Here is a 23,192-nt window from a genome sequence, read left to right on the forward strand (position 1 = left end):
TTTAATATTTCCGAACAGTAAAAGAAAAAGACTTATGTTATGCAAAGCGTGTTCAACAACTGAACACTTTTTAATTTTTCCGAACAGGAAAAGAAAAAGACTTATGTTATGCAAAGCGTGTTCAACAACTGAACACCTAACTGATTCTAGAAGAGAAAGATATTTGGAGTAAATAGTATCCCTAACTCAAAATTTAACCAATTTTGTGACAATATATTATTATTTGTATATAAATTTATGTATATTATTTGTTCATATAATTTTAATTTTTGAGAAATACCAAACCAAACCAAACAACTATTATATGAAAACCCAAGTTTAACTCTATTCGCGTTCAATTTATTATAGAAACAAAATTAAATTTCAACTTATTTATATTTTTAATTAAAAAACACAAAATGATTTCAAAATTTGATGAGAAATGAAATAAGGCTATTTATAATGGATTGGATAAGTAATTGAATATATGCTTTATCAAGGAGAGATTTTTACAATAATCTCAACCCAAGAATGACTTGCTCGATCCATAATAAATAGTCTTATCTTATGCATTTCATTTCTCTTGGCAAATAAGCTTTTATACATATTATCTTGCAGTAGACCTGCTACAAAAATTAAATAATATATATTGATTTTAATAAATTTATTATATATAACATTATTTCTATGAAACATTGTGCACAACCTATCATATTAGATAGGCCAAAGGACTATGAGCAATGCTATGTGTACCCATTTTTGGTACACAATTTATATACACAGTGATATGTCATCATGTATTTAGATGATTTTAAAACATGTGTCATCATTTGATAAAGAAACATCCAATCACATGATAACACCTCATCTGTGTACACAAATTGTGTACTAAAAATGGGTACACATTGTTTTATTGAAGGACTATTTCCCACCAAGTTTAATGTAAACATAAAGACATATTTGTGAAAGATCAAAAACCCAAACACCCATTCGCCATATAATTTTTGTTAAAACTTATTGTTAACTATAGGAGAAAAATCATCATTTAATCAATAATATTAAAAAACTAAAATTTTATCTTATTTTCTCTTCATAGTTTAAAAAACTAATAATCCCCCCCCCCCCCCCCCCCCCCCCCCCCCCCCCCAAATTGTAAAAGTTATCTTTTCTTCCTAGGGTTTCATTCCTTCTGTTTCTTCTTCGGTGACATTCTCTGGCCAATCTCCCATTTGTCAGTGCTCCCTCTCACATCCCAAATGAAGACGGGACCACTGTTCCTTGGCTATGAACCCGACAAATCGTTTAGATTCGTCGCTCAATGAACATGTTCCTTCCCACCATCTTCATTGTGTTTGTGGCCAAAGAATGATTTGGATCTAGACGGATTGACTTCAGAAGAATCGTTTGATGTCGATTCATTAGTCGAACGAAGATGACTCGTTCACTAGACAAAATTTCTTCGGTGAGAAAGTTGATAACAAGAGAAGAAGATGGTGAGAAGGTTGGCTAACGATGGGAACAATATCTGATCGCTTGAGAAGGAAGAAAAAAAGGGGGAAAGTAACACTTTCAAAACTTAATCCTGGTTGTAAATTATTAGTTTTCCAAATTAAGAGAGGAAAATGATATAAATTTTTAGGATTTTATGATAAAATAAGAATTTTATTTTTACTTATAATAGAAAATTTTAACATAAGTAAATTCATAGGTAGGTGTTTAGGTTTTTGAGCTCTTACGAGTGTGTGTTTATTTTTGCGTTAAACTGTGGGTGGGAAATAGTCCTTCGGGCGATTAGATATGGCTGCTCATGTCTGAAGCCGACAGGACAAAAAATCTCTGAGTCACATCCCAATAACAATGACCAGTCCTAATCAATATTGTTATCCCAGAGTTGTGAACATCTTCCTATAGCCCAAATTGCAGTGCTTGATGTTTTATCATGGTAAGCTTTTAAGCCTGTGTAGATGTTGATGATCCCCACGAGAGAGGGTGACGTTCCAAAAAACCAATGCAGGAAGTACCATGTACTTCTTATATTTCCTCTGCACAAAAACAGAGATTATAAGGCAAATTGTCATTAATATAAGTTGTGCGGGCATAAAAGTGTTATTTAGTTTGTCCCACCCCAAAAGTTAACTAACGTGTGATTTTCAACAATCCTTCCCTAATCATATAGGAGTTATCAACAATCTTTCCCTTAACTATCGTTAGATTCGAATCAAGCCAGTTCTTAGCTTAGTATTTGATTTGATTTGAGCTGAATTCAAGTTAGAGTTTCAATTTGATAGCTTCTCTCAAGTTTTTCTCGAATCCCTCTTAAATGATATTGTTTATCTTGTTAATGATACTATTTATTCTACTAACGATACTATTTATCCCGTTGGTAACCTTCGATGACATCTCCAACAAATTTTAGTGAGCTCAAACTCAAGGTGATCATTTAAGATTCGAGCTGAACTAGAGTCAGCCTATATTTGGGCTTAACTCGGTTCGAATCCAACCTTACTCTCAACTAGACAGGGCAGCCAATGAGTGAACTGGCCAAACTTTCCCTTTATCCAAGCCTTTTGAACCAGACCAACTAGAGAGTAAGGAACAATCACTCTTCAAGTACGTGTTTGGGTTAGCAGGTCTGAATTTCAAATGGACTTGTGTTCTAGTAAATTTAGATGGAATTGTTCCAAAACTTGGGCTTTAATATCAATTGATGGACCGCTATAAAAGTATTATTAGGTCTCTCTTTCCCAAAAGATAGCTCAAGGGTGAGATTTTCCTCACGCTATTATACCCAATCCCAACTTAACTCCCCATAAAAATATGGATCCTCAAGAGAAACAGTATTTACAATATTAGTTTTGAATCAAAATGGAATTCTTTAATGAATTACTTAGAAGGCCTGAAGAATCCAATCAAGGCTTGAACCCACATGGCTCCACAAAGTGCTGGACCCAACTTTTGGTGATTGTTATCAAATGAATTCTCGAAGTTTTTAATCAACACGACAGCTCTAATTGTGTCAACAGAACCACTGAAAATGTCTGTAAAAACATTGAAAGAGAAAAAAAGACATATTATTGAGTAGTCAAGAATGGCCAACTTGATATGTAGTTTTGCATCGACCATCATCCAACAAAATATTGAAAATTCAGAAGGCAAGATTCTGCAGTAATATTTTGAATTAAAAAACAACATAATCACTGCCTTTTCTTGTGATTCAAGATTAAATGATAGATATGCTGTAACATTTTGGTTAAATAAAAAAGCTCACTGTCAAGACATGATTCTTTGATCTTTGCAACCTAAACGCGTAAAATTTAATTTGGGTCAATTCACAACATCAGTTTGTTGAAAAGTGTACTATCATAACATCATTTCCATTGTGGAAGAATAGCCAAATTAGTGCCCACATCAAGGAGCAGATTGCGGAAAATTTTCACCTAGAATTTTTCAAAAAAAAAAATAAAACAAAGCTGGAATTGGAGACTTTTCAACCGCCAAGCCCAAGTAACAAGGCAAAGAACTTTGAAAAAAAAAAAAATAATGAAGATGTAACATAATAGGAAATCTTCAAGGTCTTTTCTTTAAAGCTTAAATTAGAATGCTAGTAAAAATGGTATTGACCGAAAAGAAAATGAGCCAAGTGATGAAAATTCATCATAAAAGAAACGTAAGAGGATAAAAGGTAATAACTTTGTTTTTCTTTGATATATTACACCTAAAATAAAAGGTAATAACTTTTTATCATAATAGGTTGCAATCGTTAATACTCTTAATCATATAAATATAAAATATCACTAGAATAAAAAGAGAGACAAAAAGAAACCAAAAAAAAGAAAAAAAATCTCTCTAAAAAAAAATGAATAAAATGCAAGACAAAGACACATTAAGTCAAGTCAGATTCGTCTAACCATTTATGCATTTGTGAATGTTAGCAAAGGACAAGAAACATCAGTATCCATATCAAGAGGTAGCAGAAAATTTTATTTAGTGAGCAGGAAATTAGAGGGAGGAGCTTGTCATGCATTAAAGTATACTTTATGAGTTGCCTATATATGTCAGAGTTTCCGAATGATAATATGCATCACATAATATCAGAAACAATGGGGTTGTCAACCTAGAAGAGAGCTTTTTCACTTCTTTCCCTGCTTATGTTTGTTGTTATGTCTCATTCTTCACCTGATGTTGCTTCTGATCCTTCTCAAGAAGCAATGGCTCTTCTAAAATGGAAAGCCAGCCTTCAAAACCACAACCATTCTCTTCTGCCATCTTGGACTCTTTCTTCTCCAAATGTCACAAATACTTCTATCCACCTCAAAACCAAATTAAGTCCATGCACTTGGTTTGGAATCTCTTGCAATCATGCCGAAAGTATCACAAGTGTTAACTTGACCAGCACAAGTCTGAAAGGCACACTTCATGAACTATCTTTCTCATTATTTCCCAATCTTGTACTCATTGATCTAAGCGTGAATGAACTCTTTGGTGTCATCCCTCCTCAAATCAGCCACCTAAAAAATCTAGAGGTCCTTTACCTTTATTCAAATAAGTTATTTGGTTCTATTCCTAACGAGATAGGAAACTTAAACTCTCTAAGAGATATAGTTTTGGGAGAAAATCAATTGAGTGGCTCTATTCCTTATTCTATTGGAAACCTGACCAACTTAAAAGATTTATACCTCCATACTAACAACCTTTCTGGTGCCATTCCTGAGGAGATAGGCAACTTGAAGTCCCTTTTGGATTTAGCGTTAAGCACAAATCAATTAAGTGGCTCTATTCCTTTGTCTATTGGAAACTTGAGCAACTTAAAATTTTTATACCTCTGTGGAAACAACCTTTCTGGTGCCATTCCTGAAGAGATAGGCAACTTGAAGTCCCTTTCGGATCTAGAGTTAGGCACAAATCAATTTAGTGGCTCTATTCCTCGGTCTATTGGAAACTTGATCAATTTAAAAATTTTACACCTCCACACTAACAACCTTTCTGGTGCCATTCTTGAGGAGATAGGCAACTTGAAGTCCGTTTCAGATCTAGAGATAAGCACAAATCAATTAAGTGGCTCTATTCCTTGTTCTATTGGAAACTTGACCAACTTAAAAGCTTTATACCTCCACACAAATAACCTTTCTGGTGCCATTCTTGAGGAGATAGGCAACTTGAAGTCCCTTTCGGATCTAGAGTTAAGCAAAAATCAATTTAGTGGCTCTATTCCTCGGTCTATTGGAAACTTGAGTAACTTAAAATTTTTATACCTCCGGAGTAACAACCTTTCTGGCGCCATTCCTGAGGAGATAGGCAACTTGAAATCCCTTTGGGATCTAGAGCTAAGCAAAAATCCATTTAGTGGCTCTATTCCTCGATCTATTGGAAACTTGAGCAACTTAAAATTTTTATACCTCTACAGTAACAACCTTTCTGGTGCCATTCCTGAGGAGATAGACAACTTGAAGTCCCTTTCGGATCTAGAGTTAAGCACAAATCAACTGAGTGGCCCTATTCCTCATTTTATTGGAAACTTAAGCAACTTAAAATATTTATACCTCGATAGGAACAATTTTTATGGCACCATTCCTGCAGAGATAGGTAACTTAAAGTTCCTTTTGAATTTATCATTAAATCATAATCATCTTAGTGGTGTTATTACTCCTTCCCTTACAAATTTGAGCAATATTAAAATGTTGTCTCTTGCTTATAACAATCTTTCTGGTTTAATTCCCGGTATGGTGGGAAACTAAGGCTTGTAAAGTTTTGTTTAATATATAAATGAATAAATTTCTTATAATGTGATTTTGGCATTATATTCTCATTTCCCTATTTTTTATTTTTATTTTTATTGCATTCAGATAAAGAAGTTCGATCATTGTACTTTTTTGAAATTAGTAAAAGTTCAACTTTTAATATTGTAGTAGAAAATTAAATTCATTTTCAGATTTGGTTAATTAATAAGTCATAAAATTATTTAAATGTCATACTGAACCGCCAACAGGGCAAAGAACTTGAGGGAAAAAAAAGTAACATAATCGGCATTTTTCAAGGTGTTTTCTTTACACCATCGCTCTACTAAGTATTTAATAGGCTAAACATTTGTAGATAAATGGAATAAATAAATAAGAAAAGAAACTTCGTCACGAAAATCGTAGCCCTCACACAGAAGGATAATTTTTTTTTGACAAGTGATAATGTTAATATTATAAGAAAAAACCCGAGCTTAACTAAATTTACAGAACGATATGAAAAAATATGAGTAGTTACAAGAATAATAACTAGTCATTTTGTACACCGGTAAACATCTCTCGTCTTGACTCTTGAGGAGACAATCCACCAACTTGTATTCTTTTTGCATTTTCCGTCTATGTGTATCAACTCTTGAGGATATAAACTCTCGAACAACAGTTCGAACCATGTCAAAAACTAATAAGTAATACTATATGTATCCAATTTGAATACACAAATAAGTATATACTTATGTGTATCATCAGATGATTGAATATTATTTTATTTTTAGTTTAGAATCACTCAATTATATGATGATACACATTAACTATATATATGTTTTTATACTCAAAGTAAGTACACATAGTTTTATTAAAAACTTATATCTATCTAACATGCATGCACACATTGTCTACTATTTTCATAATAGTGGATAATTAAGTTGATAAACCAATTCTAATGGCGGCTATTGTAATATATCTTGCACAAGATTTTTAATTTTATATAAAGTTGTTGATAAATCAGGAGAATAGTTTGGCTCATGACAGGATTTCCATGACATCATTTTCATAGTGGAAAAAAAAGGCAAAATTAGTGTCCATATCAAGGGGCAAGTGGCAGAAAATTTAAGTGTAGGAATTTTCAAAAAAGAAATTGGAGACTTTTCAACCATCAAGCCCAAGAAACAAGGCAAAGAACTTATAAAATAAAGTAATATATTAGGCAGTCTTCAAAGTCTTTCTCTTTCAGAGCTTAAATTAGCATCACTCTATTAGTCAAAAGTGTTAAAGATTGAAAAGAAAGGGAGCTAAGTAATGAAAATTGGCCATAGAATAAGAATCACTCATACAAGAGGATAATCATACAAGACAAATACCTAGACTACAATACCAACTATGATATCAACGCTTAATTAAATGTCAGAATCAGGAATCTATTAACAAAACATTAATTTTCTAGTGGAAGAATGGGCAAAATTAGCATCCACGTAGCTCTCAATTGGTAACTTAAGTAAGGGTTACACAACCAAGAGGGTATAGATTAAAAATTCATCAGAAACATATTGAAATCAAACTTTTAATTTATGGTGTACAGTGGTTATAAAATGGGTCACTGAACCCAAAGTTTTCATTTGGTTGGTAAAATCATTCCAAACCCAATTAGAGAATGATTCGGTCTAAGTAAAAGTTTTCATTACCTATATCTTGTTTTGAAGATAAATGTAGTCTAGTTTGTTCAATATATTTTGATTTATATTTTCAATCACAAGATGCTTAAGATTTAAGAAGAAAAGGAGCTAGGGTTATGATAATTCATTGTGGAAAAAATAACCACTTACATAAGACAAAGACCTTGATCAAGGTATCAACTACCTTATCAGCCTTTAATTAAGAGTCCTACTTTCCAACTACGCGAGAAAGTAGAGCTGCAGAAAATTTATTGTCCATATGGAACAAGGGGCAAGTGGCCAAACTATGTGAGAACCAAAATTAACGTAGTCCACCTGTTTCTTTTCAAATTTCATTGTTAAAAATGAATGAATGCATGACAAAGACACTTTTAAGTCAAGTCAAATACGCAGGGGACAGAGAAACATTAGTATCCACATAAAGAGGTTGTAGAAATTTTTATTCAGTGAGCAGGAAATTAGAAGGAAAAGCTTTTCAAGCATTAGAGTATGCATTATGAGTTGCTCATATATATAGGCCAAAAGACTTATTCTCACCCAAAGTAAGTTGTTTTTTTAAGTTTCCATCCCTTATCTTTGAAAATCTCAAACATCCGCTCATGAGTCGTTAAAGTTAACGAAACTCTAACCCTTTAAATTTTATTTCTTTTTACCCCTTCAACCCTAAAAAGTAACAATCTTTCCCCTTAGGCCAAGTTTTGAAAAGTAGCAATTTTCCCCTAGGTTTTTTTTCATTATTTGACAGCATCTTTGGTGCTTCTTCGGTGGCATCTCCTTTCTCTTTCTTTGGTGGTTGCTCCCTCACCATCTCTCCTTTTGGCTTGCAGTCCTAAACTTAGCAGAAAGATGACATCTCTCGTATTTGTCGAGGAATATGAACAACTTTGTCTTTTTGACAAAGCTAGGAGTTTTTTTCGACATCAATTGATGCCATCTAAGCTTCCAAATGAGAGAAGCTTGATAGCTAGAGCTAGAGGAGGGATTGGGAGATCTTTGTCGCCAACGATGACGTCACAGATTTAGAAATTAAACCTTAGGGGGAAAATGTCATTTTTTAAAATTTGGCATAGGGAGAAACTTTTGGTTTTTAAAGTTTGGGGGAGGGGGGGGGGGGGGGGGGGGGGGGCGGAGAAGGGAGACAAAAGATTAAATTTTAGTTTATTTTTAATATTACAGATGAAATAATGATTTTGTCCCTACAACCGTTAACTTTAACTGCCCATAAATAAGTGTTCGAGATTTTTAAAAATAAGGGGTGGGAATTGGGAAAAACAACATATCTTGGGTGGGAATAATATTTTGGCCATATATATATATATATCAGTGGTTCCAAATTATTATAGGCATTACATAATTCAGAAACAACGGGGTTGTCAATCTTGAAAAGGGCCTTTTTGATAAATCTTCTTCTGTCAATTTACGATAATCAATACATTTTTTGGGGGATTTCCAAATCCAAAGTAGTCCTTGTCCTTGAAGCTTTCTTTGAACCAACCTTAGTGTAATCTGATTGTCCACCCACTCATTCTTTTTCTTGTTTGTCCATAGGCATCCGAACACATTGCAACTGCATATTCAGAGCTCAGGAATGGGACTTCAAACGCAAAGGTTAATTTAGTTTCTATGACTAGATAGCACACTGTCTTAGACATATTATAACAATGTAATTCTCTAAATCATTTTATATGATGCCTGTTTTTCTCAGACTGGAGGAACTCTTCCAATTACAGCAAGAACCTTAGAAACCATAATACGTCTCTCAACTGCTCATGCTAAATTGAAGGTGAGCAGGAAGGTACTTAATTTATGTCACTCTTTGTTATTCTTTCTCATTGATGTGATGATATATAATGGGATTTGTTCACTCTTTGTATCTTGGCAGAGGACATTCCTTTTCATTACCTCTATACATAACCGTTGTTATTTTCGTTGATGCATGTCATGGCAGGTTTCAAAATCTGATGTTGAAGCTGCCTTAAAAGTTCTAAATTTCGCAATATATCACAAAGAATTGACCGAGATGGAGGAATGTGAAAAAGAAAGGCAGAGGGAATTGGATGGAAATCAAAGAGCAGAGCCGCACCACAGAGGAAATGACAGACGAGACTGTTAGCATGATTCTGGCAGTCAATCAACATGATTCCAATAATCATGCAACATGGTTTCAACCAAGGTTTTCAAAACCGGACCGGAATAAAAACCGTTTTAAGTACTGGTTTCGGTTGGACCGTTTGGACCGTTTGGACCGGTCGATTGGACCGTTTGGACCGGTTTTATGTAAAAACCTAAAAAAATTATGTTTAATTAGTAATTACATATGCTTTACACAATAAATTTTATATTATGCATACTTTTCAATTTTCACAATTAACAAAATATATGCATTATTGAACATAAATATAATAAGTAATAACAATTAACTTTACATCAAAACAAAACATATACATAAAACAAATCCAATTCTACAAACACGTACACTATTAATTATTGAACACTAAAACAAATCAGAAATCTAATATATGTATTAAATAAAATATAAAATCAACCAATCAACATAACCATTATTAAACAAATAATATTCAATTCAACATTTAACAAAACATATCAAAAATATAATTTGTTTAACATAAAATTTAATAAATGAATAATTAGTCATTCTTCATTATCACTAATGATAAAAGATCCTGTCATTGCTTCTGTTGCACCTTCTATCAATTGTTCATCTTCTATACCATCTTCTTCAATAGTATTGTCTGCAAAATTTATAATTGCACATTTTATTTTCTCACTCTAAAAAATCAATTATTTATATAAGTGTGTAAATATTTGTGTAAGTACTAAAAAAATGTATTTAGTTACCTGAGAAATTATGTGACAAATCATAATTTGTTGAATCATTATTGATAGGAATAGATCCCTCTCCATAAAGCATTTGATCCAATTCATCTGCATTAAGTTCACCAAACTCCTCTTCCTCGTCTACTATCTAGAAGTCTGTTTTATCGATACTTTCATAATCAATTGGATCAAAATTTGACTTCTTGTAACATAACCTAAATAGCCAAAATGATAAAAAGTAAAGATTAAAGAGCATTAAGTAAGGTACATGTAAAGTTAGAAATAATCGTTAAAAATGATAAAATAGTTTAAATAAAAATATTTATAAATGTAATGATGAATAATTGATAATTGTGTTTACCTATTTTGCAACTGTAAGTTATAATGAATAAAAACAAGATCATTTACACGTTGATGCTCCAATCTATTTCTCTTCTTAGTATGTATGCGTTCAAAAACACTCCAATTACGCTCACAGCCTGAAGATGTTGAAGTTTGACTAAGAATTTTAATTGCAAACTTCTGTAAATTGGGAGTACTGTATCCATATGTTCTCCACCATTCATCTAATACAAAATAACATATAAATAATAATGTAATAGAATTTTATAAATTAGAAAAAAAAATCGAGACATAAGAAACATATAAATTAAATTCATACCAGGTCGTGTGGTTTTGCATGTTTCAATAGCAAGCTGACGTGAAAAACTCCCCTCATGATCACGAAACATTCTACTTTCCTCTACTAACTTCGCCTTACTAACATTAAACATACATGTTTTACTCTCAACAACATCCAGAAAACCTTGTAATACCTCTGGTTTTGTGCAAAAAGATTCACGATCATATTGAAATGCAGGATTCAAGTAATATGCAGCTGCATGAATACCTCGACGCAATGTCCTATCCCACCTCAACTTGATTATTTGAGTATAAGGCTTGTAGAATTTTTTTTTTCTTAAACAACTTCTTTATCCCCAACCTAGCTCTATACATTCCATCATAGACATATCCCAATGAAGGTCTTTCATCTGAATCTACAATACGAAGCAAACGCATCAATGGTCCCACAACTTTTACAATTATACCTATTTCGTTCCAAAAAGCATTATTCAGAATTATGATCACAACCTCTTTGCCTTGATTACTCTTTGCATATCTAGAATCAATAAAAAACCTGTCAGTGACCATCGCTTGTAAATCATACTTATGCTCAAAAAGACTTTGCAATGCGATAAAAGTCGTAGCAAATCGGGTTGCACCAGGCCGTATAATTTCTCTCCATCCTTCTCTCTTCCTCAACCAAGCTATCAATAATGTATGATTATAAATGAACTATGTCACAAGAGATGCACATTTGGAAATTCTAATAATGTGATCCATTTCACCAATATCTTTCAAAATCAAATTGATACTGTGTGCTGCACAAGGTGACCAAGTAATATTTTTATATTTTTCAGACAATAATCCTCCAGCTGCTTTATAATTAGCTCCATTATCAGTCACAAAATGGACAATACTCTTAGGCCCAACCCATAATACTATTTCCTCAAACAACCCAAATAATGTGTCTGCCCCCTTTACAACACCAGATGCATCCACTGATTTGATAAAACAAATCCCTTTTGGACAATATACTAAAAAATTAATCAGCGACCTACTAGAAATGTCTGTCCAACCATCAGCCATAAGTGTACAACCAACTTCTTCCCAATTTTTTCTGTAACTATCAATAAGTAATTGCACTTCCTTCTTTGAATCATTCAACAAATTCACTCGTGCTTCATAATATGTTGGTTGCTTATATCCAGGCCCAATTGCAGTAATGACATCTAACATAGGTTGGAAATAAATAGAATTTAATGCATTAAGAGGGATGCAAGTATCATATAAGAACCTCACAACAGCCATGTCAGCTCTCCATTTGGCTTCTTTTCCAGCCAAAACACTTTTTATTGAAGGTTGAGCCCCACTAGTAGTCCTTGGAGCAAAAAAATCCCCAACCCCAATTGGTCTTTTTCTTTTTGAATCATTTGTAAGTCTAATTTGTTTTTTAGAAGACCTAATACCAGTATTACCTTCAGTCATGTTCATAGGAGGAGACAACCCTTCAAATTCTTCAACTGCAATATCACCCTCAAATGGAGGTATAGTAGCACCAAAAGGAGTTGCATGCCTACGAAATTCTTGTTTTTCTTTATTTTTTGCCACAATCTCTTCTAATGCATTCGCCATTTGAAATCTAACATCATGAGGAACTTTAGTGCATGGATCAACATCCCCTTTTTTTCTAGCCAAATGTTGCTTCATTCTATATATACCACCTTCTCTAGTTGTCTTACCACAATATAAACACTTCAACATCTTCCTTCCATTATCATCTACACTCTCAGAAACATGTGCCCAAGTAATATCGCCTTTCACTCGACATGCTGTTGAAGAAACCCCAAATCCAGATGAAGACATACTTCCACTTTATTTATCTGTTGCATATAAGAATAACAATAAAATCAGAATACCAATTAATTGTGAAATTTCAACATGCATAACTTCATACATTCATTATAATAACAATATTCGTAATTTGGGCACAATAAATAACTTCATACATTCTTAATCCGAATTTCAATATTCGTTATAAATTGTCATATATTGAGTTATTATATGTAAATAGGGTATCACAGAAGATTGATATTCAACTTTCAAATTCTTAAAAACTAATTACGTTACGAATGAAATACATTCAATCCAAACATTCAATATAGATACATAATAAAATTACAAATTCGTAACATAAAATTACAAATTAATAACAAATCAATTAATATTTACTAATTTATATATTTTCAAATTAAGAATTGTTATTTGTTTATATAAATTGACATATTATTTATATATTTTTTAATTTGTTTAAACTTTTAATTTATATACTGTTAATTCAAACAAACCAAACATTATTTTTTTCCAAGAATTTTAGGGTTTTTTCCAAACATTGGTGAATACTAATTCAAAAACTAAAGAGTAGTTAATTATTTGAATAGCAATTCCAAACTTTTTTCCAAGCATTGTTTATGTAAAAGGAGCTTTTGACTGCATGTTATGTAAATACTCACAACATTCTGCAATTCCACTGCATGCAACTGCATCAAATAATCCCTTGAAATATATCAATTAATTACACGACCTTTAAATCAAGCACTTCGGATTAAATGATAGAAATTCAAATTAAAATGTTCAAGGAAAATAAACAACACCAAATACATGAACATCATCAAGCAAAAGACAAGTAAGCTGTACAGGTTCATCAATCATGGTTAATTTATGACTAAATAGTGTTTCAATATACACTGTTTCAATCAAGCACTTAAACCAAATAATCAAGTTAAGATCATATTGTTTATTAAACTTTATTTATGTAAATACTGTTTCAAAGCATTGGAAGGAAACACACCAGCTTCCCGTCGTTGCCTGAGAAGTCGCCGGTCACAACAGCAACGGAACTCGTCGTCGTCGGCCGCCGTCTGAGACTGAGAAGTCACCGTGAAAGGTTGCAATATAGTCGTGCCGTGAAGCTGCTGTCTTGTGAGCCTGCAAACCAACAGCCCTCGGCAGCTTCGTTGTCGTCGTCGGCAGGCGTCTTTAAACGGTCGTCGGCAACAGATGAATCGACGACCGTTTCAACTTGTGGCGTCAGAGAAAGTCGTCGGCTGCAACAAATCCTTTGCGTCTGCGTGCGCTGCAAGGAACAGGAGGAAAGTTTTATATAAAACTATTTCTCATGCGTAGCTTCTGAACCGGCGGACCGGGTTGGACCGCGGTTCAGATGCGAACCGGCGGTTCGATCGCGGTCCAACCCGATTTTAATCCTAAAACGGTTCTGTGCTTAATAACAGCCGACTACAGTACTGGTTCACGGTCTGACCGGTCCAACCGGCCGGTCCGGTCCGATTTTTAAATCCTTGGTTTCAACTATTAATTAGCATGATTCTAACAATCAATCAACATAATTCCAATAATCAATCAACATGATTACAACCATAATTTTAGCCATTAATTAGCATTAATACTTCATATACGTCTTCATTCTTATATATAAACACCTGTTTGTACAAACTTTTAGTTATGAAATAATAAATGAAAAAATCAATTTATTTATATTTTATTATGGTATCAGAGCCACCACCTGAGTTATTGTCCTATCAAAGATGGGAGTGGCCAATATGCAACGTAAAACCCACATTTAGCCCTCATACATGAGCTTTTAGGTTTTTTTTTTTTAATTTTCTCGAAGTTTCTAGCTTTTTTATTTATTTTGCTGTGCACAGTATTCTATCACTGTAACTCGCACGTTTGAGCCCTTTGCCCTAATCTCTCGCATGATTAAGCCTTTGCTCTCTTTCTCGCACAATCGAATCCCTGCTCTCATCTCTCACATGATCGAGCCCTTGCTCTCGTCTCTAGTACGATCGAACACTTGCTCTTGTCTCTCGTATGATTGAGCCTCTACTCTTATCTCTTATTCCAAACTTAAGTTGGTCCCTACTCTACCACCTTAAGTTTGAGGGGGGTGTTAGCATGATTTCAACAATCAATCAACATGACTCTAACAATGATTCAATATGATTTCAGCCATAATTTTAGCCATTAATTAGCATTCATGCCTCTTATATATATATATTCATTTCAATTCATTCATATTTTATCAGAGACAACGGTCCCACTCATAATGAACGGTGAGCTCAATAACCCTAATTCTTTTTTGGCTAATTTCAATTGCATAACAGGAGCATCACTATCTTGGTCTTTGCATACATTCCTTTAGAATGAAAGTTTGCTTACAATAGTGCCCATCACAGGCTGCATCTTTGACTCTTCACATTATTGGTAACTGTAAGGATATTTAAAGGAGAAAGTACAAAAGCAGTAGTCTAACTTATGCCAAGGGTTAGTACATAATAGAGGCCACTGCCAGGTTGAATGGTAGTATTTTTGGTCTGCTTGATTTATATATAGAAGTTGAGTATTTGGAAGTGGCAAAAACTGCTGAAGGCTAGGCCAAAAATTGATCTCTGTTTTACTTGGTCATGCTGTCTTAGGGTAATGCTGTCCAATGCCTTTAGAATGTGAGTTGGGAATGCTTCTTGATAATTAAGGTTTATTTGTGCACATTTTTCCTTAAATCCTTTTATTGTAGCCTTTGCATTTTTTGCTTTATTAGCCCGACAATGGATGCCATGGACATAGATAAAGCTCCTTCAGGTGATTGGGCGCTCAATATATATCTCCCCTCAAAGGCCTCTGTGCTAGCAGGAACTATAATCTTATTTATTTACCCCCATTTATCATTTGATTATGAAGTTAGCTATGTTATCATTTTAAATTTTCTCTTCCACACTTTCAGAACTGAACCATTTTATTCCAAATTTGGTCAACATATGAGAGCAAATCACTTGGACATGATAACCATTTCAGAATTAGAGGGAATTGTGAACAGTATATCAGATGCTCTTTATACAAGTGCAGAGATATCATTCCTATTGGAGGCGAAGCTTGTAATCTTTGTAATTGTTCAGAAACTGCAAGATGACAACAGAGTGATGATAGCTGATGGAATGGTGCATATGATATCATTATGTGAAAGAAGAGCAACTCCGATCAAAAAATACAAGGTTTGTAGTTTTAAATTTATGAAATGGCATTGTTTGGATGGATAGACTGATTCCTGTAAATGCTCTTGTTAATTAATTCTCTGTATATCAAAAGTTTCTCTTGTAACAACTTGTTTCCCCACAGTTTGGGGATATTTAGAAAGTAACGGTCATTTGGCTATTAGTTTCAATTATCTATGTGAAGGAGAACATCTCTTAATGATTGGTTTAGATAATTTTTTATTATCACAAATGAAAAATTGTTATAAAGATAAATTATCTAAAAGGTTATTAAGTAGACTCAATAGAAGGTGTATTGTTTTTCTAGTGATTACATTAAAACTAGTAACACCCCACAACTGCTATTAAAAGACAGGAGAAATGTAAGTTGAAGTTCATATTTAGTAATGAAAAATTGATCACTTAAAAGAAGAATGAACTTTTACACTCTTCAAAGCTGAAGTAAACAACCCCCCATTTGGGCAACTAAAGAGTCTGAGCAACCCATAAACATTCACCAAGTAACCGAAAACAACAAATAAAATATTTTAAAGAACCAAGCAAGAAGAGAAGCTATGGCTGCCAATAGAGCTGGAACACTCAGCGCTACTCCACCGCTTTCCATTGAAGGTGGTGTGCTGTCAATATAATTTTAGTTATTCACCTCACTATACTCTGGACCAGCCTATAGATTAAACTCTGTAATGGCATATAACCATGCAAACCCTAATTTCTAGCTAATACCCAATATTAATTAAGGTTATAGCATGTCATTATAATGTTGGTTTTGGTTTAGTTTGTGTAATCTTACCTGGTAATAATGCTGGCTATAATACTTCCCATGTTTGTGGTAGTGGGTAACTTGAAATAGAGATGTAGTCGTTCATTAACATAAGTTTATTCAAAGCTTGCTTTTCAAGCAATGGGAACCATGTTAGAGTATCACTTGATGATTTTGGCGCTGATCTTACGAAGACATAGTTTTGAGTCAACTTGGTCTTTGACTTGAACGAGTTTGAACTTGAATTGGGACAGTCCTAACTCAAGTTTGAGTCGAGCTAATTCAAATGGATCGAGTTGTTGGTAAATCCATCTTCTCCTACGACTTTTCATTTTCTCAAATGACTTTTTATTGGCAAACAAATCCATCTTCTGCTATGATTCCTTTTCTTCTTCATCTCTGACAACTCATATTCTTTTTATATGACAACTTTCTGTTAACTAGTCCAACAATTCATCACTAGCTTAAACTAGTCATTGTTCGGCTTCACCTTGGTTTGAATCCACTCTTAGTCCACACAATATGGACATTATATCATCAATGTGGCATGCAGTCAGTAAGTAGAGCATAATTGAAGCATAGCAATAACATACAAGGGAAATCACTTATCAACCTCACGTATTTTTGTAACCAACAAGACACTGGAATCATTTGTGTCGAGTTGGCACTTGGAAATTCCGATATCTTACTGAAAACATCTAAGCTCTTTTACATGTAACAGGGAAACAATCAAAATGGCCAAAATGTAGTAACCGACAACTGGAATAACACTCAAAACAGCAAATACAATCAACAAAACGACTCAAATCATTCAAGCCAAATCCCTCCAGCTTTCGAGAGGCTGGAACTCTCCCATCTACCACTTTTCTTTCAAAATCCACTCTTCTCTCTTGCTTATCACGTCGAGCTCTATATCATTCTCTCCTTTTGCATTAATGTCACACCAATGCTCAGCTGCGGCCTCATCAGCCATGCAAATATGGATGGTCCCCTGCTTATGCTGTACCGCTGTAATGTCCCCTTTGTGTGCATGCTGGTCTGTTTCTTCTGTCTCTCCTACTTCAGGCTGCGGCTTGCCATCTGTCTCCTCTTCTCTAATCTGTTTCTTGCCAAATGTTCTTCCCAAACTGCCGCTCTCTGGTTCTTCCTACAGTATAAACCTTGGACCTAACACATTGTGTCACCAAAGTTGTTGATAGGATAAATATCGTTAAAGGAGTGTATGGTATTATCAGCAAGATGAACAATGTCACATGATGATAAATGAATCGATCTTGAGCTTAACTGTCAAGCTAAAACTCCAACTAAAGATTGGCTTGTTCAAATTGAGTCGACTCAGATCGGATCCATTCTATAGTCATGGTAGTTTGTATAGGTAAGTTACTTAACACCGGAAACCTTATCTCAACCAAATAATAACAGCATAATACCAAAACAATAACAAAAAAAAAAAAAATCAAAATTGTTACCTCACAAATTGTTTATGTTCATTTTTATCCATTGTTCCAGTTGTTCTACCCGGTGCTACAAATTTTATGTCAAAAAGCATAGAAGCAGCATCGTTCTCAGTTGCTTCGACTTGTGCTGCTACGGTGACAGAAACATCATCAGCTTGAGGAGGCTGCCCTGTTTCCTGTTCCATACCCTTACGAAAAAAGTCCACACAATACTTCTCCTTATCTTCCTTATCCGATAATTCTCCCTCCACCAGTTTTTCATATAACTCAGCCTTCCTTTCCAGTGCCGCATAGCTGGCCGACCCATCCTTCACCGCTTTCAACTCGAGCTTGTCTCTCATTTATACACAATGAAACAAACATTAGTACAGTATTATGCATCCCAAGTTCCACGTGTAAGCACAAGAGGTAATATTTTGAAGCCTGAAATTGAGCTAATCTAAGCACTTCAATGAAAACCCAGAAACGGAAAAGGAAGGTACTCGAGAACGCGGGCTTCGACGCCGGAGTTCTTGGAGGAGAAGGAATCACGTGAGGTAATCTTCTTCTTGGCGCGGTGGAACTCAACATCAGGACCGATCAATTCTTTGGATTTTTTGGATTCTTCCTGGGATTTATAGAGCTGGGGTTTGAGTTCTAAGATAGAAGATGGACCCAGTCCTTCGATTGAGCGTTGTTTCTTGGGCATGATTGATGATTCCGTAAGCCATTCCAGCGATTCAGCCACAACCCTCTTCTTTCTCTCTTGTTCTTCAGTCATTAATGACCCCAATTTGGTTATTGAAGCTTTAATTGATTCGGACAATTCGAGATTGAAATTGATTGATAAGTTTTGGTCAATTAGTTGAATAATATCAGAAACTCCCCCTTACAGTTGCGGTTCATACATAGAAGATTAATTTTACAATTTCATTACGTTCGACGAGCTCGAGCCGTGGCTTGAGTTCTAATAAACAGTTATCGAGTTGATACCAAGTTTACCTGTGTTTAAGCTCGGTTCTGTTTGAATCCACCCCTAGTTTAAAGGAAGACGAGGTACAGGTAACAAAAAAATGAAAAGAGATTCGGATCGGGTTTGCTCATAGCTCCCATTCCCCAATTGAAGAATTAATCAATCCCAAATAAGAACTTTCAAGCTTGATAGGGCATTTTATGTTAGTAAAATTTTGTGCCTAAACAATAAACACAAATTTATGCAAAAACAATAGTACATGTGATTAGTATTATTTTATTTTTAATTCAAAGTCATATAATCATATGATGATAAGTTATCGATTGTGTATAAATTTATACTTATTTATACACTTAGTTTTATTGATTTTCAATATAGTTTTATTGGTTTTACATTCTCTGTGTCATTTAGCGTCATCCACTGCTGTCAACAGATTGAACCTGAATAGGATTTACTAGTAGAGATAATACATTATCTCTGGTCTGACCAGCTTCAATCCCGTGCCCATCTCCATGCTGGTAGATGCACTGAGCCATTCTGCCCAGATTCATCGCAACGTCAATGAAAGTTGTCGACAAGTGAGGATTTTCAAGCCGATCTCTGTTCATCTTCAACCATGTCGCAGCAACCATTTCTCCTATGTGTTCCCGGCCATCCTCCTCGGACGCTCCAGTTTCATGCATGTAACATTGTATAGATTTAGCCACATCTCCTTTTTCCACTTCGTCCTGAATCATAAACAACATGAAAAGAAAATTACAATTTATCATATAAACTGGAAACCACTGTGTTTGCTTAAAATCAATTGGAGAGGTTGCGGAGTTGCTCAGCTCACCGATGCTGTTCCTAAGTCGTCTGCAAGTCTTAGAATCGTTGATGACCAACGGATTATATTGCTATATTCTTCCAAGCATTCTATGACCTCCTCTGTGATTGGATCCGTAACGAGGAAATAAGCATGCACTAGAAGCACAGGACCTGAAATGGAAGTCCATGCATTGTTCATGTATTCTGCAAGGGTTGGGATGTGTCCGTCATGATGCCATTTTGCCTCCAATAAATAGCTTTTACATAAATCTGCCCACTGAATCAATTTGGAGTGACATTAATTATGCTGAATAACATCGAAATCAGATCATGGATTGAATTGTTAAATATGATTCGAATTAAACCGTGAACCAAGTTTAAACCGAATCGAGTTATTGCTCGACTCATGAATTGAATTCCCTCTAGCCCGAGTTTGTTATAAATGAATTCAAATTGATTTAAACTGAACCAATCTACGTTTTGAGATTGAGTCAGTTTGGTTCAGATTCAACCCCATCCCAAAGCCCAGAATATGACTTGACAACTTAGAGTTTGCATGCTATTTATCCGATCTTTCTTGTATCATTCTCAAATTACGTGGGATGCTTATACATATAATATCACAGAGCTTTGTCAGAATGGGTTGAATTACCGTTTTCTTAAGGTAAGGAATAATGTCAACCCCATGCACTTTGAGAGCATGAGAAGCCATGTCGTTTATGGAATTGAAGAGAGCAAGATATACAGTCTTCATATACTCTGGAAGCTGCTCCATTGAATTGGCATCCCATCTAAATTACAGAGCAAATTTAAATGAAATTCATGTCTGCAATATCAAGCTGTTGGGCTAAATATGAACCACTAACCTTTCAATGGCATCTGTGAAGAGCTCAAGCTCGTCCATTGTACCATAAACGTCATAAACATCATCAATTATTGTTATCAGAGCATTCACCTTCGTCATCATTCTTCTGAAGTATCCAAATTGAGCCTCGGATGTTAGCCCCAAATTCCAAAAGAAACTCACCAGCAACCTGTCTCGTGCAAAACTTAGCTTCTCTACAATACCTGTATTCCTCCACCAGCTTTATGGGACAAGAAACATAGTTATATAAATGTAAGAAATTGCAGGGAGAAAATAAATATTGTAACATCCTGGTTTTCACTTTGTCGCTACATATTTAGGTCTCAAATCGGCATATATAAGCACTTTAGCCACTTACCTTGACACATCTTTAAGTTCTTGTTGGTGCATTGCCTGCAGTATATTGAAATGGAGTTTAGCAAGCTCAAGCAAGATAGGGTTGCAGTCATGTCTTGTCTCATATACATCAACAAACCACCTAGCCTCTATCCTTGGCATCCTCCAATGCAGTGGAAGCTCTAGTGCATGCTTCACTAATGAGGAAACATATTCATCTTCACCTTCCTTATCCTTGATATACTCTTTCAGGTATGTGGCCGCAAAATTTCTGAAATAATGGAAGATTTTACTCTCTTCCTCTTTCAATAGAAATGTAGCTTCATACAGAGATAAAATTCCTTTGCAATCATTATTGCCACATGAATTGAAATTTCCGTTCTCATCACTGAAATTATTGAAAACGTCTGCAAAACCAAGTCACAATTTTAGTCTTAGTTAGAACATCCATCAGAATCAATATTATTGTGTGTAATACAAACTCAAACTGTAGATGCTAGAATAAAGTTATTATTAGAGTTTGACTAGTGCTATTTGATCTCTACCACAAAATATCTACCTAATTTATCATTAGTTTCACACTTCACAACAAACCCAATGACCTCCAAGTTCCAAATGACATGATGTGATTTTACTAAAGTTCAAAAGTTCCAAATGACAGGATGGGCTAATTTAGGTCCAGTTGACAAGATAAGATTTGACCAAAATTTACAAGTCTCATCCTTTATAAGACCTTGGTCTCAACCAAGTCTCAAATTGGATGAGATTTTACGAAGAACCACGTATATTAATGTGGGAAGAGACTTTTACTTATACTTTACGTATCCATTAGGGTCTGTTTGGTGTCTAGGGATAAAACTTTTCCTCACATTTTATATACTCACAACCAACTTAAATTCCAACGTGAGATATTTAACCGTTCTCACAATAATTAACTATTCAAATATGCATTCCCCTCTCCAACTTAATTTCCTTTATGGGCTTTGAATTACCTGCAGGAACATCATAGTAATGTTGTCTTAGGAGTCTAAACTCAAGAGCTGCCGCATATAAACTATATTGTTTTTGCTTGGTCTTGTATACCCTATCAAGAATTCGCTTTATCTCATCTTTAAACTGATAAGATAATCCAAGTCTTTGCAAGTCATCAATGAGCTCCAGTTGCTGTACAGAATCCACCGCGCTATCAAGCACCAGTCTCACTTCTTCCTTCAGCTTTTCAGCCCGTTCCTCAGATGATTTTCCCTACACGATATGCACAAACTATAATTACAGGCCATAGTAGAACTCTAAAATTACTACTGTAGTTTTATAATTATACGCTACCAACCACACGGCTCTTCAATGATTGAACAAAATCATAGCCCCAATGGTAGGTCGGTAATTGGCTGATCGCCTGACAATGGGTTCATCTGAGAGTTTGGCGGCACCGCTGCACTTGACTCTGCCTGGAACCACGGCATTGCTGCTGGATCTTCCAACTACTCTGCAACTTCTTAGAGGCATTCTGGTGAAAGTGGATGCAGGACTCATTAAAGCGAGTTGATAACAAAGAGCCATTATTAAGAAGGTTTCAGTTTTTTAAATGCTTTGATTGAACTCATCGATGTGGCTCTTTATATAGAATAACTTCATGGAGTAGCGGCAAGCTGCTGATCATATCTTTTTTTAATTTTTCCGAACAGTAAAAGAAAAAGACTTATGTTATGCAAAGCGTGTTCAACAACTGAACACCTAACTGATTCTAGAAGAGAAAGATATTTGGAGTAAATAGTATCCCTAACTCAAAATTTAACCAATTTTGTGATAATATATTATTATTTGTATATAAATTTATGTATATTATTTGTTCATATAATTTTATTATTTGAAAAATACCAAACCACTACTTCCAAACCAAACCAAACAACTATTATATGAAAACCCAGATTTAACTCAATTCGAGTTCAACTTATTATAGAAACAAAATTAAATTTGTTTATTAAATTTTAATTTATTTATATTTTTAATAAAAAAACACAAAATGATTTTAAAATTTGATGAGAAATGAAAAGGCTATTTATATTGAATTGGATAAGTAATTGAATATATGCTTTATCAAGGTGAGATTTTTACAATAATCTCAAC

General features: G+C 34.5%; 4 protein-coding genes, 1 long non-coding RNA gene and 1 pseudogene across 5 annotated transcripts; 2 read left to right on the forward strand and 4 right to left on the reverse strand.

Annotated features, from left to right (window-relative positions):
- Positions 1–1,846: 1,846 nt before the first annotated feature.
- Positions 1,847–3,102, reverse strand: LOC123192116 (cytochrome b561 domain-containing protein At4g18260-like). Its single transcript, XM_044604572.1, has 2 exons — positions 2,867–3,102; positions 1,847–2,021 (listed from the first exon to the last, which is right to left on the reverse strand). The coding sequence occupies exons 1-2, from the start codon at positions 3,100–3,102 to the stop codon at positions 1,847–1,849; spliced, it is 411 nt and encodes a 136-aa protein (XP_044460507.1).
- A 1,037-nt stretch (positions 3,103–4,139) lies between these two features.
- LOC123192117 (probable leucine-rich repeat receptor-like protein kinase At1g35710) lies at positions 4,140–5,714 on the forward strand. Its single transcript, XM_044604573.1, has one exon. The coding sequence runs from the start codon at positions 4,140–4,142 to the stop codon at positions 5,712–5,714; it is 1,575 nt and encodes a 524-aa protein (XP_044460508.1).
- Positions 5,715–8,744: 3,030 nt separating this feature from the next.
- LOC123192809 lies at positions 8,745–9,541 on the forward strand. The gene is made up of 3 exons (XR_006496937.1): positions 8,745–8,989; positions 9,087–9,164; positions 9,330–9,541. It is a non-coding gene; the product is annotated as an uncharacterized LOC123192809 (long non-coding RNA).
- A 1,035-nt stretch (positions 9,542–10,576) lies between these two features.
- LOC123192118 lies at positions 10,577–12,685 on the reverse strand. The gene is made up of 4 exons (XM_044604574.1): positions 11,881–12,685; positions 11,214–11,307; positions 10,995–11,122; positions 10,577–10,785 (listed from the first exon to the last, which is right to left on the reverse strand). Exons 1-4 carry the CDS (start codon positions 12,683–12,685, stop codon positions 10,577–10,579), a joined length of 1,236 nt encoding a protein of 411 aa, XP_044460509.1.
- Positions 12,686–17,333: 4,648 nt separating this feature from the next.
- LOC123192801 (uncharacterized protein At4g18257-like) lies at positions 17,334–19,230 on the reverse strand. Its single transcript, XM_044605465.1, has 3 exons — positions 18,588–19,230; positions 18,118–18,441; positions 17,334–17,815 (listed from the first exon to the last, which is right to left on the reverse strand). The coding sequence occupies exons 1-3, from the start codon at positions 18,863–18,865 to the stop codon at positions 17,743–17,745; spliced, it is 675 nt and encodes a 224-aa protein (XP_044461400.1). The 5' UTR covers positions 18,866–19,230; the 3' UTR covers positions 17,334–17,742.
- A 125-nt stretch (positions 19,231–19,355) lies between these two features.
- LOC123192789 lies at positions 19,356–22,651 on the reverse strand (annotated as a pseudogene).
- Positions 22,652–23,192: the final 541 nt, after the last annotated feature.

This window comes from Mangifera indica, chromosome 12 (assembly GCF_011075055.1).
Source record: "Mangifera indica cultivar Alphonso chromosome 12, CATAS_Mindica_2.1, whole genome shotgun sequence".
Lineage (NCBI taxonomy): Eukaryota > Viridiplantae > Streptophyta > Magnoliopsida > Sapindales > Anacardiaceae > Mangifera > Mangifera indica.

What these genes read in the sequence shown, in the direction of transcription:
- LOC123192117 (XM_044604573.1), top strand. Translation starts at nt 4,140, where the DNA reads ATGTCTCATTCTTCACCTGATGTTGCTTCTGATCCTTCTCAAGAAGCA.
- LOC123192801 (XM_044605465.1), bottom strand. Translation starts at nt 18,865, where the DNA reads ATGACTGAAGAACAAGAGAGAAAGAAGAGGGTTGTGGCTGAATCGCTG. An exon ending in GTCGAAGCCCGCGTTCTCGA is followed by an intron (nt 18,442 to 18,587) that starts GTACCTTCCTTT and finishes TGTATAAATGAG; the next exon opens with AGACAAGCTCGAGTTGAAAG. An exon ending in GAACATAAACAATTTGTGAG is followed by an intron (nt 17,816 to 18,117) that starts GTAACAATTTTG and finishes ACAATGTGTTAG; the next exon opens with GTCCAAGGTTTATACTGTAG.
- LOC123192116 (XM_044604572.1), bottom strand. Translation starts at nt 3,102, where the DNA reads ATGGTCGATGCAAAACTACATATCAAGTTGGCCATTCTTGACTACTCA. An exon ending in GGATTCTTCAGGCCTTCTAA is followed by an intron (nt 2,022 to 2,866) that starts GTAATTCATTAA and finishes GTTTTTGTGCAG; the next exon opens with AGGAAATATAAGAAGTACAT.
- LOC123192118 (XM_044604574.1), bottom strand. Translation starts at nt 12,685, where the DNA reads ATGTCTTCATCTGGATTTGGGGTTTCTTCAACAGCATGTCGAGTGAAA. An exon ending in TGGTTGGACAGACATTTCTA is followed by an intron (nt 11,308 to 11,880) that starts GTAGGTCGCTGA and finishes GGAACGAAATAG; the next exon opens with GTATAATTGTAAAAGTTGTG. An exon ending in TGTTGTTGAGAGTAAAACAT is followed by an intron (nt 10,786 to 10,994) that starts GTATGTTTAATG and finishes ATTTTGTATTAG; the next exon opens with ATGAATGGTGGAGAACATAT.